The following is a 17664-nucleotide window of genomic DNA, read 5'->3' on the forward strand; positions in this document are numbered from 1 at the left end:
CATTTTTCTCACAGTATCATCAAGGTTGGAAGAGACTTCACAGATCATCAAGTCCAACCCTTTACCACAGAGCTCAAGGCTAGACCATGGCACCAAGTGCCACGTTCAATCTTGCCTTGAACAGCTCCAGGGACAACGACTCCAAGATTAGACGTGGCACTTGGTGCCATGGTCTAGCCTTGAGCTCTGTGGTAAAGGGTTGGACTTGATGATCTGTGAGGTCTCTTCCAACCTTGATGATACTGTGATACTGTGTGATACCTCCCTGGGCAGCCCATTCCAGTATCCAATCACTCTCTCAGTGAAGAACTTTCTCCTCACCTCAAGCCTAAATTTCCCCTGGCGTAGCTTGAGGCCGTGTCCTCTCGTTCTGGTGCTGGCCACCTGAGAGAAAAGAGCAACCTCCCACTGGCCACAACCACCCCTCAGGTAGTTGTAGACAGCAATAAGGCCACCCCTGAGCCTCCTCTTCTCCAGGCTAAACAATCCCAGCTCCCTCAGCCTCTCCTCGTAGGGCTTGTGCTCGAGGCCTCTCACCAGCCTCGTCGCCCTTCTCTGGACATGCTCAAGCATCTCAATGTCCCTCCTAAACTGGGGGGCCCAGGACTGAACACAGTACTCAAGGTGTGGTCTAACCAGTGCAGAGTACAGGGGCAGAATGACCTCCCTGCTCCTGCTGACCACACCATTCCTGATGCAGGCCAGGATGCCACCAGCTCTCTTGGCCACCTGCGCACACTGCTGGCTCATTTACAGCTTACCTGCCTGCGTACCTTTCTTGCAGAGCTCATTTAAGCCTACACACACACACACACACACACATATATATATATATATATATATATATATATATATATATATATATATATAAGGATCCTGTAACCTCCTAAGCCAGCTATGCACATCTGAACACTATCGTGCTACAAGGACCAGATCCTGCTTTGATTTACCTACGGAGCTCAAACTCCCAGCAGCTGCGCACACTTTGCACGCTCGCTGCTTATCGTTGCCTGGTAAAGGCTACTGCCGCTGAGATAACCGGGAAGCAGACTTTGGATTGTCTACACACACGGCCTGAAGCCGTGAAGAACCATGCCAGAGACGGCACCAATATTCTTCTCCTGCTCCTGAGGTCCTGCCAAGCTGATAATCCCTGGACACAGCATCCAGAAGAAGCCAGCAGCATCAAGGCAGAGATCATCCCTCACCAGGAGAACAAATGTCAGAAGACAATATTTCCCCAGAAACTGGGAAGATTTATCATCTCCCCTCAAGCCAGGAAGATTCCAGCCTCCAAGTCCATGGGCAGAGGTCCCTGAAGTCTGGACACTAAGCATAGGCTGTGACACAGCCCCGGAGGGCGATCAGTAACTGATAAGAGTTGTGCATAAAAGCTTTAATACCTCTGTAATATAAGTTGTCTCTGCCATAGAGACAGAAAGATGATTTCTATGATTTTATGATTCTATGATTTAACCATTTTTCTACATTCCATTCTTAGATTTTAAACTTGAGATCTGAGAGCCGCCATGTTCTTTATGCTTCGGCAGCTCCCCGCCATGGTGCTGTCACAGAATCATAGAATCAAACAGGTTGGAAGAGACCCCAAAGATCATCCAGTCCAACCTGTCGCCCACCTCTATCCAGTCAACTAGAACATGGCACTAAGTGCCTCATCCAGGCTTTTTTTGAGCACTTCCAGGGATGGCAACTCCACCACCTCCCTGGGTGGCCCATTCCAATGCCAATCACCCTCTCTGGCAAGAACTTCCTCCTAAGATCCAGCCTATACCACCCCCAGCACAACTTGAGACTATGTCCCCTTCTTCATAGAATCATAGAATCAATGAGGTTGGAAGAGACCTCCAAGATGATCCAGTCCAAAGTAGCACCCAGCCCTATCCAGTCAACTAGACCATGGCACTAAGTGCCTCATCCAGTCTTTTCTTGAACACCTCCAGGGACCATGACTGCACCACCTCCCTGGGCAGCCCATTCCAATGGGAAATCACTCTCTCTGTGAAGAACTTCATCCTAACATCCAGCCTATACTTCCCCCCAGCACAACTTGAGACTGTGTCCCCTTGTTCTGTTGCTGGTTGTCTGGGAGAAGAGCCTAACCCCCACCTGGCTACAGCCTCCTTTCAGGTAGTTGTAGACAGCAATGAGGTCAGCTCTGAGCCTCCTCTTATCCAGACTAAATAACCCCATCTCCCTCAGCCTCTCCTTATAGGGCTGCACTCTGGGCCTCTCACTAGCTTCGTGATATGAACATCTTAACAGAAAATATAGACTAGACAAATGTGATTATTGCCCTGTTACTTAAAATTAATCCTTTTATCTCTCTCCATGTGTCCTTTTATTTTATCTGAAACTACGCTGTGTAAACAGTATTTATAATTAGGATCTTTACAACGTGAACCTAGGTCTCCTGGAGAATAGTGAACATTAATTGAAATATGCAAACACACACTGCTGGGCAAAGATCTTGCATGCAGAAGCAGATGGAGTCAGGGACCAGTACAGTCCCCCTCTAATCCATGAAGAAGCAGTAAGGGACCTGCTGCGTCATTTGGACCCTCACAAGTCCATGGGACCGGATGGGATCCACCCTAGGGTGCTGACAGAGCTGGCAGATGAGCTGGCCAAGCCACTCTCCATCATTTATCAGCAGTCCTGGATCACTGGAGAGGTCCCTAAAGACTGGAAGCTGGCCAATGTGATACCCATTCACAAGAAGGGTCATAAGGAGGAGCCAGAAAACTACAGACCTGTGAGCCTGACCTCAGTGCCAGGCAAGGGCATGGAACAAGTCATCTTGGGTGCCATCACAAAGCACCTAGAGGATGGCCAAGGGATCAGGCCCAGCCAGCATGGGTTTAGGAAGGGCAGGTCCTGCCTCACTAACCTGATCTCCTTTTATGATCAGGTTACCCGCCTGGTGAATGTGGGGAAGGCTGTGGATGTAGTCTACTTGGACTTCAGCAAAGCCTTTGACACTGTCTGCCACAAGAAGCTCCTAGCCAAGCTGGCAGCTCATGGTTTGGACAGATTCACTCTGTGCTGGATCAAGAACTGGCTGGATGGCAGAGTTCAGAGAGTGGTGGTGAATGGTGCCACATGCAGTTGGCAGCCAGTCACTAGTGGTGTCCGCCAAGGATCAGTACTGGGCCCAGTCCTGTTCAATATCTTTATTGATGACCTGGATGAGGGGATTGAGTCCGGCATCAGTAAGTTTGCAGATGACACCAAGCTAGGAGCAGGTGTTGATCTGTTGGAAGGTAGGAGAGCCCTGCAGAGGGACCTGGACAGGCTGGATGGGTGGGCAGAGGCCAATGGAATGAGATTGAACAAGGCCAAGTGCAGGGTTCAGCACTTTGGCCACAACAACCCCAAGCAGCGCTACAGGCTGGGGACTGAGTGGCTGGGGAGCAGTCAGGAGGAAAGGGACCTGGGGGTACTGATAGATAGTAAGCTGAAGATGAGCCAGCAGTGTGCCCAGGTGGCCAAGAGATCCAATGGCATCCTGGCCTGCATCAGGAACAGTGTGGCCAGTAGGACAAGGGAGGTTATTCTTCCCCTGTACTCAGCACTGGTCAGGCCACACCTTGAGTACTGTGTCCAGTTCTGGGCCCCTCAATTCAAGAAGGATGTTGAGGTGGTGGAACATGTCCAGAGAAGGGTAACAAAGCTGGTGAGGGGCCTGGAGCACAAATCCTATGAGGAGAGGTTGAGGGAGCTGGGCCTGTTTAGCCTGGAGAAGAGGAGGCTCAGGGGTGATCTTATTACTGTCTACAACTACCTGAAGGGGCTTTGTAGCCAGGTGGGGGGTGGCCTCTTCTCCCAGGCAACCAGCAATAGAACAAGGGGACACAGTCTCAAGTTGTGCCAGGGTAGGTATAGAGTGGATATTAGGAAGAAGTTCTTCACAGAGAGAGTGATTTCCCATTGGAATGGGCTGCCCAGGGAGGTGGTGGAGGCACCGTCCCTGTGGGTCTTCAAGAAAAGACTGGATGAGGCACTTAGTGCCATGTTCTAGTTGATTGGTTAGGTCTGGGTGATAGGTTGGACTGGATGATCTTGGAGGTCTCTTCCAACCTGGTTGATTCTATGATTCTATGATTCTATGTTTGTGGGGGAGTCAATTGATGCTTGATTAGAAATAAATCCAGGGATTTGAGTTGTCTTTATTTCTTTTATTGTTGTTTATGGCAATAAATATGACTATTTTCAATGGTGACAGCACTTGAAGAAAAGGGTCTGTTTTGTCATGTGTTAAAGAAACATAATCAAGATTGTCTCAGCACTTATTTTTGGTACAGATTAAGGCACACATCCTTTAGAGCTGTAAGAACATGAATTGGCTGGTGTTCAGAGCAAATAGCCTAATGGTTATCTACCCTTATACAAGTGTAGTCCCAAGGAAGCACAAAGAATTCTGTTTTGGACTGGTTGCCCTCACAACCTCAAGTTCTGTTATGAAGGAGGCTAGTTGAGTCTGAGTTTGGGGTGAAATGCAATGAGGCCGATTCAAGCGTTATTAAATAATTTATTAATATATACAAAGATAATTCCCCCAAACTTATTTACAACTATCCACACAAATTCTTGAATGCAGTTAGCAGAACTATTTTACAGAATGTCTATATGCAATGGATTTTTTGAAAGGTTTTAGAAATGTCTTTAATAGAAAGTCTTGCAGCTTATTTCACCGATTATGAGGTTAACCAAATTCTTTTAGCAACTTGAATAAAGAATTCAGGATACTCACTAGTTCTCAGTATTAATGTCTGTGTTCTAAAACATGTGCAGGAAAACATTCAGTAGAGCTCCTTTGGTCAATTCCATGTGGGCTGTGACATGGCTCAGCTGCTGGCATGGCAGACTGAGGTGGTGGGCGAGCGAGGAACAAATGAACAAAAAAGCACGCAAGCACCTTATCCACCTGTTTACCCCCTTTTATAGGACAATGGCCAAGGCTGATGGTCTCTTTGGCCATGATATCACCCAATCACCTTTGGCAATCACCCAAATATATCCAAAAAAAGGAAGAACCCATGGGCTGTTCTCCAAAAATGGGGGGCGCATATGCCTTGGACGTGACAGGGGTGTGGGTCTTATGAAGCCCCTCTTATGCAACCAGACTAAACCAGACTAGATTGTCTGTTTTGTCCTGTTTTTCCCGCCTCTGGCAGCAATGTCTGGACAAGACAGAACATGCTCAAGCCCATTTTGGTCTCTTTGGGACTCTCCACCACAAGTACTTGTCACAGCAGGAAGTTTTTACAATTAGTTCTAGAGCTTATATGTAGACCACATGCAAATAACAACTGTGAGTTACTGTCTTTATGCATGAGGAATATACTTAAAATACTAAATTTAAAGCAACCCAGAAAGAATGAGGAGGACTCACTTGCTCAACTCCTGGCTTCAAGACTGGTGCCTCCAGCAGGATTTTGGGTTTTTTTGACCACAGATCCCCCCACATGATGTCAGGTCTGCTGGCAGTAGATGGGGTGCACCTCTGCTCTCTCCAAGTGGAAGGTTTATATCGCAGAGGTTGACTGGGCTCATTAATCATGCTTTAAACTAGGTTGGAAAGAGGGGAGAGTGAAAGCCAGGCTTACTATAAGCCAGCCTGAGACAATTGTGGGGTGATGCATCAGCTCCACTGCAATCTCAGGGGAGGTAGATAACTGCATTGTGTGCTGGAGGGGATGCAAGAGAGGGGTCCAGCAGAGGGCTACAATGATCATTAGAGGTCTGGAGGGCATGCCATCTGAGGAGTAGCTGAGGGACCTGAGACTTTTTAGTCTGGAGAAAACTGAGAGGGGATTTAATAAATGTTTATAAACATCTGAGGGCTGGCCAGGAGGGAGGGGACAGGCTCTTCTCACTCCCTGTGGACAAGGAGCATTGGGTGTAAGTTGCAGCACAAGAGATTCCACCTCAACACAAGGGAGAACTTCTTTACTGTAAGGATCAGAGAGCACTGGAACAGACACCCCAAAGATATGGAGTCTCCTTCCCTGGAGACTTTCAAGGCCTGTCTGGATGCATTCCTCTGTGATCTGTGCTAGATTGTGTGGTTCTGCTCTGATAGGCGGGTTGGACTCAATGATTTCCTTGGGTCCCTTCCAACCCCTAATATCCTGTGAATGGAAAATAGGTTTTGCCATATCATGTGACTTAATGTCTTGTCTTCAAAAGATGATAATTCATATCTCTGCAAAACTACCTTGCCTTAATTATTCTGTGTCTCCTGCAGTTAATGGCAGTTACTAATAAATACTTTTAAGAAATCTGTATGCTTAGATGTAGTACTCCTAATATAACTTTTTGGAATGGGCACTGGTTCTTTTGAAGATGTTGCTGTTATATAAATACCTGTAGAGCTTGTTGTGTCACTCTGGAGTAATTCTGGGAATAATTTACAGAAGGTACTATTTATTGCTCAACCTCTGATAAAGGTTAATAGTCTTTCACTCAATGACCAGTGAGTGCATGGAGAGTGAACATTTGAGAAACATCTTACAGCTATGTGTAACTTTTCAGCAGGAGAAAGAGCTATCAGGAATGTGAGGGCCACCTTTGGGTACATGTTAAAGTTGTATTGTTGTCTGATGAGTAGTTGATTTAGTTTGGGCAATTGGTGAATCAAGAATTATAAAATATGCCGGTGTTTTATTTCCCACAAACTAGTTATATTTGGGCTCTAATTTGGTTGGGGAAAATCTTTACAAGAATGTTTACAGGCAATTTAATACTTTAGGAGAATCAGAAAATTGGAAAAGGTTTAGCCACAAAATGGCTCTGCCCCACTTATGAATAGGCAGCCTGAAGCCCTAGGGAAGGTCTGTTCTACTCACAGAAGTGGAGTGGAATTCAGAAACTGTCTCTGGCTCCTTTGCAACAGTGTTGGAACTGCTCAGTGCCTTGATAGCCATTGAGAGCCTTCTAGATCTTTCCAGGCTCTAGAAGGGTGCTGGGAAAGAGGCAGATGATCTCTGACCTGATCCTGGTTCCTCGTGGAACGGAGGTTTCAAGAAGTGCAGGCAGATTCTCTTGCAGATGTGCAGAGCACATGGTGTTGATGGCACTTCTCACCACATTGTGAGGCATTTAATGCCTTCTCCTGATGAACCTGAGGCACTTAAGTTTCCACATAGTTCAAACCCAAAACTGGTCTGAAGCACAAGGCAGAACACATTGTCCAAGCTGAACAGTGAGGGAGAGGCAGCACAACTGCTTGCAGATTAACTCAATTTATATTTCCCCAAGTGCAAAGGCTCCTTTGTCCACAGAGATTCACCAATCAGAATGGCACACTGACCATATTAGGTGTGACTAGGGCTTGCTGTTGCGGAGGGGGACCTCTATGCCTCCCTTATTTGGGGGAGGTGAGGAATCAATTTTTGAAGTGGTATTAATTTTTTATTAAAATACATTTATTAAAATTAATATTTATAAACTCTTGCCACCCCCAACCACTGATTAGTTCTTTTGTGCAAATTTATGAAAACAATTAGGCTATGATATATACAGAGAGATCTGGTTAATAACTGCCAAGTATCAACTACAGACAGGGAGAGAGATTTCCCTCAGGCTTAGTGCTGCTTGCGAACTATGCTGTCTGCCCAGCAGGGGCTGAAAACTGTCTGCTCTAAGGCAGAGGTAACTTATATTACAAAGGAATTGAAGCTTATTTAGAAGTCTTGCTATCAGTTATTGATCGCCCTCCCAGGGTTGTGTCACAGCCTGTGCCCAGTGTCTGGACTCTGTGGGGCTGGAATCTTCCCGTCTTGAGAGGGAAATTAGGTGAATCCTCCCGGCTTGAGGGGAGATGCTAAATCTTCCCAGACTTTGGGGTAAACAGGTTTCCTCTAACCTTTTGTCCTCCTGGTGAGGGACGATGTCTGCCTCAACGCTGCTGGTTCTTCGGATACTGCGTGTCCAGGGATGATCAGCTGGCAGGATTCCAGGTACAGGAGAAGGATGTTGTCCATGCAGCTTCTGGCACAGTCTTTCACAGCTAGCAGGCTGTGTTTGTGGGTGCAGACAATCTAGAAAGTCTTCCATCCTGGCTCTCTTGCCAGGCAAAGCTGGGAGTCTGAGCTCCATAGATAAAGTAAGGTAGGTGGCCGGTATGCACAGCTGGCTCTAGGCTTAGGGGGCTATTGGCTCCCCATATATGTATCAGGTGCAGGCTTGAATGTGCTCTGCTTCTAAGGTACGCGGACAGGGTAACTGCAAATTGAAATCAATGCACGAGGTCTAAGCCTCAGTGAGCATCGGAGCAGTGCTTTGGCTTTTGGCTTCCGAGCATGTGGGTATGAGCGGCTGAGCACTTTGGGTGCAGGTCAGAGCTGCAATGTGGATCAGAGAGCTGAATCTGAATCTGAACAGCTGAGTCTGAACACATGGTGCACCTTTGCACCCCTCTTTATAGACTGCGGGCCGAGATTCATGGCCCTTTGGCCATCCAAGGTGACCAATCGGGTTGGCAGTAAGCCAGACTTTACCTTAATAGGTAGGAGCTGGTTGCCTGGACTCTCCCAAATATGGGGATCACATGGGCAGGCCCCAGGGATCCACGGGCTGGGTGTGTGTGTTACACAACCCTATTCACTACCAAGGGTCCTGGCAGAAAAACATGTCCAGGCATGTAGAGGCATAAGGAGGCCTCTGTTTTTGGGCCTACGGCCCCTCCACCACACTTGCTTACCCTTATTTGGGCAACACACCTGTGCATAAACACCTGTGGGTGTCTGTTTATCACTTTGGGAGGGGACATAATGGCCCAAGCCTTTGTTTTCCTCCCTTCTTCTCTTCTGCCATCAGCAGAAGGGTGGGGCAGGCTAGGATATGTTTTAGGCCTATTAGCCTTCCATGACAGTAGTATCACTGGCCTCTTGCAAGCAGCTGGGGAAAAGGCACCAATATTCTACACTAAAAGCGCTAGCAAAAGATTAAGGAGATTCCAGTTCCCTTATTAAATTCTGGTTTCCTTCTGTACTTTTCTTCAATCATGTAGTCTGCCACTTTATAGTTTACTCTCCCTTGAGAAACCCAAGAAAAGTATTGGTTTTGCTCCGTTTGTCAAGAAGATACTGTGAAGAAACACCTCGGGAAACATTTCCCTGCACAAGTGTGAGTGAGCTTTGCCCACACTTACTGAGCTGGATGGAGGCCATAAGTATGATCCTGACCTGGAAACTATACAGTCCATTTCATGCTATGCCTGAGCTACTAAGACTTGGTTCTCAGGCACAGGAAAATAGGGACATATATTGAAGCATTACTAGTAGTCCTTTAAGAGGCTGATTATTAGCAGCAGCTTAGCAAATGGTTTGCTATAAAGGTAATGAGTGTTTTGTACTGCAGTGTAAGCTTATATGGAACATAGTTAATAACTAAAAGAAATGTGGTTTGCTTATTAAAAACAAAAACAACAATTGATGTAGAATAACCCATATTGCTGTGAAGTGAGTCTGATATATATGTGGCTTCTCCAGTTTCACAAAGCATTTAAATATATTTGCTGGTTATCTTGCAATAATAAATGTTAAAAAGTGAGTTTGTATAGTTGATAATCCTTTTGTATATTAGTTACTTAACAAATATAGTCAGCATTTTCAGAGGTGAGCATTGAAGTTAAAATTTAAACCTATTATTTTGCTATATGTAATACAGTTCAATATGAATTTATGATCTTATCTAAAAATCTTTGGCTGTAATTTAGTCCACTTACCTGTAATAAAATGGATAGGGAATTTTAAAGGGAAGAATCATTGTAGAATATGATGATAAAGCTAAAGGATATATATGTCCTTACCTATGCCTTTCTGCTTTGTATTTTATTTGTATTTTTTATGTGCTAGTGTATTAGCCATTATTACACATTGTCACGGAGGGGGATTTTGCTGCCTATGCCAATTGTGGCGGAGGGGAGAAATTAATTGATGCGAGAGGGTATTTTATAAAAAGATATATATTTATTAACTTCAATAGTTGAACTCTCACCACCCCCAACCACTAAACTTTAGTATTAATATGGGTCTTCACGGTCATGGAGGACATTATGGGAATATCTCAAACAGTAACTTGTTAATAACTAGCATGCATTCAAATTATTAAATAGAGAGAGGATTTTTCCCCATGGCTTAATGCCACTTGGGGTCAGTATACTGCTTGCCCAGCAAGGGTAGGCTGCAAGCTCTTTCTGCTCTATGGCAGAAGACAACAGAAATTACAGAGGCTTCAAAGCATTTACTCACAAGTTTTGGTTAATTATCCATCACCCTCTGAGGCTACGTCACAGCCTATGCAAGTGTCCAAACTTAGAGGAGTCTTTGCCCATGGACTTTGAGGCTGGAATCCTCCCGGCTTGAGGGGAAAGCATAATCTTCCCGGTTTCTGGGGAAATGACAATCTCTGACCTTGTTCTCCTGGCAAAGGATGCAATCTCTGACCTTGTGCTGTTGGCTTCTTCTGGATGCTCTATCCAGAGATTCTTAGGCAGGATCTTCAGGTGAAGAGGCAGGATGTCGTGCTGTCTCATTTATTAAATGTGCGCCAAGATTACTGGCCCCTTGGCCACTAGAATGACCTATCAGGTTGGCAGTCAGCCAAACCTTACCATACTAGGTGAAAGCCACAAGCCTGGACCTTCCAAATATGGGAATCACGGGCCTTAGACTGGGCAGGCACAAGCTGGGCATGTGGAGGCTTACACAACCACCTTACATGATCAGGGGTCCTGGGCAGGCCAGACTTTATGTCACCAGGTCTGTTGTCCCTCTTTGTGCTTGTTATGTGTTTACCTCTTGTGCAGGCAGAGAAACATGTCCAGGCAGGGCAAGGCATAAATAAGCCTATTTTTGGGCCTACAGGCCCTCCACAACACATCATACAGAAGTTTGATATGTTAATTTCTGATTTGGAGTCAGTGTATGTGTATTCTCCTCTTAGATTTCAAAGGAACTTCTTTAAAATTGTCATTTACAGTGTATTTGCAGTTGAGTAGGCTACTGTCTTTAACTGCAAGATTTAAGTCCTGTTGAGATTTATCATATGCCATTGGTGGTCTTTCTGTCTTCAACAGTTGTCTCTGTGTCCCAGAGCTCTTGGTAGGAATAGGTGGATGTAGGAAAGTAGAGGGGGTTTCTTGTTTGTTTTCACAACCAGTGTATATTTGTATATCCAGCAACAACATGCTACTTCTATTGACATATCTATTTCTTAGTGCATTTTCTGTATGTAGATATATACGTAATACTTGCTTAGCTCCACTTTAGGGTATTTTCTTTCATCTTACTATCTGATCCATGACCTGATTTGGAGGCCCCATTCAAGTAAAATAAATTAAATGTAAAAGTATAAAAGTAACAGTAATAAATGTAAATATAAAATTAACAGTAATAAATAAACTAACTAATTAACAGTAATAAATAAACTAGAATGGAAGGGGGAGGGGGTTAAACATGACAGCACCAGAGATAAATCAAAGGGAATTGAGGAAGGTAGGCTAGAGCTAGGAGTAAAAGCAGCAGCCCAGCTGAAGTGCATGTACACTAATGCACGCAGTATGGGTAACAAACAAGAGGAGCTGGAAGCTCTGGTGCTGGAGGGAAACTATGATATTGTCGCCATCACTGAAACGTGGTGGGATAGCTCACATGATTGGTGTGCAGTAATCAATGGCTACAGACTCTTCAGGAGAGACAGGCAAGGGAGAAAGGGCGGGGGAGTGGCTCTGTATATTAGGGATGCTCTGAATGTCGTGGAGGTAGAAATCAAAGATGATCAAGTTGAGTCATTATGGGTGAGACTTAAGGCAAAGGCCAACAAGGCTGATATCCTGGTTGGAGTCTGTTACAGACCACCCAACCAGGAAGAAGAGGTTGATTTATTACTCTTTAAGCAACTGGAGGCTGCCTCAAGATCACCTGCCCTTGTTCTGGTGGGCGACTTTAACCTACCAGACATCTGCTGGGACTTAAACACTGCAGAGAAGAAGCAGTCTAGAAGGTTTCTGCAATGTGTGGAAGACAACTTCCTATCCCAGCTGTTACGTGAGCCTACCAGGGGGGCAGCCCTGCTTGACCTGCTGCTCACAAATAGAGAGGGGCTGGTAGGGGATGTGGTGGTTGGAGGCTGCCTGGGGTCCAGTGACCATGAAATTATAGAGTTTTCAATACATGGAGAAACCAGGAGGGGCATCAACAGAACCTCCACACTGGACTTTCGAAGGGCAGACTTCAGCCTATTTAAGGAACTAATTCAGAAAGTTCCTTGGGAAATAGCCCTTAGAAACAAAGGGGTCCAGGAAGGTTGGACCTGCTTCAAGAAAGAACTCCTGAAGGCACAGGAGCAGGCAGTGCCACTGAGCCGGAAGATGAGCCGACGAGGGAGGCAGCCAGGCTGGATGGGCAGGGAGCTGCTGAAGGAATTAAAGATTAAAAAGAGAGTGTATCACCTTTGGAAAAGAGGGGAGGTGTCCCAGGAGAAGTTCAAGGAGGTTGCTAGGTCTTGTAGAGGAAAAATTAGAGAGGCAAAAGCCCACTTGGAGCTCAGGCTGGCCACGGCTGCCAAGGAAAATAAAAAGTGTTTCTTTAAATATATGAATGGCAAGAGAAGGGCCAAGGACAACCTCCAGTCCTTGTTAGATAGAGAGGGGAATAGAGTGACAAAGGATGAGGAGAAGGCAGAGGTGCTTAACACCTTCTTTGCCTCAATCTTCACTAGTGGGACAGGTTGTCTCCAGGACAGCTGGACTCCTGAAGTGGTGGATGGAGTCAGGGACCAGTACAGTCCCCCTCTAATCCATGAGGAAGCAGTAAGGGATCTGCTAAGTCACTTGGATCCTCACAAGTCCATGGGACCGGATGGGATCCACCCTAGGGTGCTGAGAGAGCTGGCAGCTGAGCTGGCCAAGCCACTCTCCATCATTTATCAGCAGTCCTGGCTCACTGGAGAGGTCCCCGAAGACTGGAAGCTGGCCAATGTGATTCCCATACACAAGAAGGGTCGTAAGGAGGAGCCAGAAAACTACAGACCTGTGAGCCTGACCTCAGTGCCAGGCAAGGTCATGGAACAGGTCATCTTGGGTGCCATCACAAAGCACCTACAGGATAGCCAAGGGATCAGGCCCAGCCAGCATGGGTTTAGGATGGGCAGGTCCTGCCTCACCAACCTGATCTCCTTTTATGATCAGGTTACCCGCCTGGTGAATGTGGGGCAGGCTGTGGATGTAGTCTACTTGGACTTCAGCAAAGCCTTTGACACTGTCTGCCACAAGAAGCTCCTAGCCAAGCTGGCAGCTCATGGTTTGGACAGATTCACTCTGTGCTGGATCAAGAACTGGCTGGATGGCAGAGTTCAGAGAGTGGTGGTGAATGGTGCCACATGCAGTTGGCAGCCAGTCACTAGTGGTGTCCGCCAAGGATCAGTACTGGGCCCAGTCCTGTTCAATATCTTTATTGATGACCTGGATGAGGGGATTGAGTCCGGCATCAGTAAGTTTGCAGATGACACCAAGCTAGGAGCAGGTGTTGATCTGTTGGAAGGTAGGAGAGCCCTGCAGAGGGACCTGGCCAGGCTGGATGGGTGGGCAGAGGCCAATGGGATGAGATTTAACAAGGCCAAGTGCAGGGTTCTGCACTTCGGACATAATAACCCCAAGCAGCGCTATAGGCTGGGGACTGAGTGGCTGGAGAGCAGCCAGGAGGAAAGGGACCTGGGGGTACTGATAGATAGTAGGCTGAAGATGAGCCAGCAGTGTGCCCAGGTGGCCAAGAGAGCCAATGGCATCCTGGCCTGCATCAGGAACAGTGTGGCCAGTAGGACAAGGGAGGTTATTCTTCCCCTGTACTCAGCACTGGTCAGGCCACACCTTGAGTACTGTGTCCAGTTCTGGGCCCCTCAATTCAAGAAAGATGTTGAGGTACTGGAACATGTCCAGAGAAGGGCAACGAAGCTGGTGAGGGGCCTGGAACACAAATCCTATGAGGAGAGGCTGAGGGAACTGGGCCTGTTTAACCTGGAGAAGAGGAGGCTCAGGGGTGATCTTATTACTGTCTACAACTGCCTGAAGGGACATTGTAGCCAGGTGAGGGTTGGCCTCTTCTCCCAGGTAACCAGCAATAGAACAAGGGGACACAGTCTCAAGTTGTGCCAGGGTAGGTATAGGCTGGATGTTAGGAAGAAGTTTTTCACAGAGAGAGTGATTTCCCATTGGAATGGGCTGCCCAGGGAGGTGGTGGAGGCACCGTCCCTGGGGGTCTTCAAGAAAAGACTGGATGAGGCACTCAGTGACATGGTCTAGTTGACTGGCTAGGGCTGGGTGATAGGTTGGACTCGATGATCTTGGAGGTCTCTTCCAACCTGGTTGATTCTATGATTCTATGATTCTATGATTCTATGAAATCTTCTCAAGGTGATAATTTTGTGCTGGCCAAAATAAGATTTTTTTGTGTTTCTTTTTTCCCTAGGTAAGAGACCTCTCTATTGCATACTTCCTGGTGGGATTAACATATCTGTATGTTGGAGTGATAATTTTTGCATCTTTTCCTTCTCCACCACTGTCCAAAGAATGTATTGAACAGGTGAGATATTTTACTATAGTATATATTTATCCTTGATCTTTCAATAAACATGTATTTTTTAAAAATGCTGTGGCTACTGCTTCATGCTTCATGACTCACCCTGGCAGACACAACTGTCCTTGACTCTGGTCAGTTGGCTAATGCCTCATGGAGACTGCCACAAGCAGATGAACAGTGTTTGTGTTATCCTATTTATATTTATGTGTGGTTGCCAGTGGTTCTGTAAAAACTAAACGTTTAATAAATACTTTGTTAAAGTGATGAAGAAGGGATTAAAATTAAAAAATGAACAGTCAAGGGTTTTAATTTCTTCAGATTCTTTGAGCCTGAAAAGGATGATGTTTATGTTTAGTTCTGTGCGCAGCAACTAGTCCTACCCATTGGGACTGGTTGCAGGTACTCCAGAAAAGAGAAATATAATGCAAATGCAAGCTTATTTAGATAGCAGTCCTTGCTATGGATAGGTTTGGAGCCTTAACACTATGATGAGCCTTGTCAGTAGAATTCTTTAGATAATGCCACCACATGAAACACCTTGTGAAGGGTATTAAACTTTATCTGCTTATAGGGAAGGCTGATTCCACACCCTAAATTACTTTAAAGATAAGAGTTATCATTTGTGATCCATTTAATGCCAGCTGTTCCATGTCTGTTGCATAACATTTAGCAATGAGGCAGCATTTAAAGGCTTCCTGTGAATGTAGGTTAGTTAGAAATAGTAGTTATTTAACCATGAAGTGATTTTTTTAAACCATTTGAAAAAACTTCATGGGGTGAAATGTTTTCTTCTCATTTATTTTCTATAGTTATCCTGTTTAAGAAGCCATTTATATATTTTCATGGTATTTCAGGTGTTCTCACATGTAGTATCTGATCCTTTCCTCATTTCTGTAATCCAGTTTTCTGATCTAGCTATAATGTGTAATAGGAGTATGTGAATTCATATGCCTAAAAAATAAGGTTGCCCTTCCACAGCCTTGATTATTTATGGATGTTCAGAAGTTTAAAAAATAACATTACTTTTAGTGCTAACAAGAAACACAGAGTCACACAATGTTAGAGGTTGGAAGGCATCCCCGGAAATCATTGAGTTCAACTCCCTGCAAAAGCAGGATCACCCAGGTGGTCTGCACAGGAATACATCCAGATGGGTTTTGAAAGCCTCCAGAGAAGGAGACTTCACAATCCTCTTGGGCAGGCTGTTCAAGTGGTCTTTCATCCTTGCTGTAAAGAAGTTTCTCCTCATGTTGAGGTGAAACCTTCTGTGGTCAAGTTTATATCCATTGTTTCCAACCTCTAAAGTTCTGTGTTTGTTCTCTGTCTTATTACTCTGCACCACCAAAAAGAGATTGGCCCCATCCACTGACATCAGTGCTGTAATATCAAAACATCATCTGGTATTTGGTGGCAAGGCAATTATGGAAGAGGGAAACAGTATTTCATGTTATAAACTTCATTTAGCATTTATATTTGCTTGGATTTTATCTCTTTTTTTCCTTGCACACGACCATTAAAAATAGTCAGATAATGTAATCAAGCCATGTTATTCCTATGCTTAGAATTTTCTAGATAACTTTCCCAGCAATGACATCATGTCATTTGTTGCAAGAATATTCCTGCTGTTCCAGATGATGACTGTATACCCACTGTTGGGCTACCTGGTGCGAGTTCAGCTGTTACGACAGTTTTTTGGAAATACTCACCCAAGGTACAAAGTCTACTCCTTGATCAGATCTTGGTGCCCTTTGCTTAAATGGCCTTCTGCTGTCATAAATTTGGCTGAGCTTTTGGCGTTTTCCTTTGCTGCATTTGGTACATTTCAAAAGCTAATTTTGCAGCATTTCTAGAATCAGATGGGAATAGGCATGCAAATTAATGTTGTCTGCTCATTATCTCTTCATTTTGTCAAACAGGAATTCTGTTGACACAGTTCCATTGTGTTAGGCATTTATATGACAAAAGAAAAGTTATACATGAAAATAAAAATAGTCCAGTCCAGAAACAAATAATCAGCCACAAAGGATATACGCTGCAAATTTTACCCTGTTAAGGTGCCATATGTGTTTTGATTGTGCATAGTCAGAAATCATTCATTTGTTTTAAGACAGCAAGTATTTACTGAGTTGTTAGCTGTGTTATCTAGGTTGCTTCTGTGCTTACAAATGTAGCTTTTCACATGCTAATTTCAGAGATGAGACACACCTCAGCATTTGTACCTGTCTGAACTCCAGGGGAGCTGATCCAGATTTCAGTTTAGTTGCTTGATTTGATATGTTGTTTGTTGGGTTGTCTTAAATAAAACCTAGGATGTTTATATTTGGAATATTGTCACAGTTGAGAATTTGACATTTATCTCTCAGTTGCTTATTTTATTTTGTGAATTACTGTTGTGGAACAAAGGAAAAAATTATACCAGGAAGAAACGTGGATTTCCTCTGTGGCATCAGCAGTAGCATAGAGGTCTGGAAAAATGTTCAAAGTTTCAGGTTTATTTTGGATCCTAAAATAGGTATAAGAAGATCCAGAAAAGGGATGTCTAAAATTAGACAGTGAAATAAGAGTCTGCTTTTTTAATGCTAAATCATACACACTTCAACATTGAGTAAATTTTAGGAACTGTTGCAAGTAACAGCTGGAAACAAGGCCACTGATTTAAGTGCTAAACATGGCTTTCACAGCCACTGGGAAATAGCTATGACCAATTTATTCTGTGAATGTGCCTCTTCCTATTTCCTCCCACCAGTTACTCCCCAGTCAGAATGGTTTTCATTTCCCTCATGCCTTCTCCTAGGCCTATGGCTTCATAACTCTTTTTCAGGTTAATTCCGAGTTGCTGTTTTAAGCCTTCATGATATAACTAATATGATGATGCAGATACTTGTTTGGTTCTTTTCTCCAGGATAGCTTCACTCACTTTAGTGCTTTCCCTCCCCTATCTTATTTTTTAAGACTCCTTATGGAAGGTATTTAAAGTTTCTGAGAAGTCAAAATTTATTTCTAGGAAGACATATATATCACTCTAAGTTATAGTGGTAAGGTAGTATGACTGTCTCCCTCC

The 17664-nt window shown here is 44.7% G+C and overlaps 1 protein-coding gene across 7 annotated transcripts in view; it reads left to right on the plus strand.

Annotated features, from left to right (window-relative positions):
* The window catches only part of SLC38A9 (solute carrier family 38 member 9), a 93547-nt gene that overhangs the window by 50239 nt on the left and 25644 nt on the right, over window positions 1-17664 (plus strand). For 6 of the 7 annotated variants that reach the window (XM_064139950.1, XM_064139955.1, XM_064139954.1 and 3 more), the window contains 2 exons: window positions 14493-14606; window positions 16166-16314. In XM_064139950.1, coding sequence (XP_063996020.1) covers window positions 14493-14606; window positions 16166-16314 — 263 coding nt within the window. The remainder of the gene's footprint in view (window positions 1-14492; window positions 14607-16165; window positions 16315-17664) is intronic. The other variant, XM_064139956.1, reaches the window with a different exon arrangement.

This window comes from Pogoniulus pusillus, chromosome Z (genome assembly GCF_015220805.1).
Source record: "Pogoniulus pusillus isolate bPogPus1 chromosome Z, bPogPus1.pri, whole genome shotgun sequence".
Lineage (NCBI taxonomy): Eukaryota > Metazoa > Chordata > Aves > Piciformes > Lybiidae > Pogoniulus > Pogoniulus pusillus.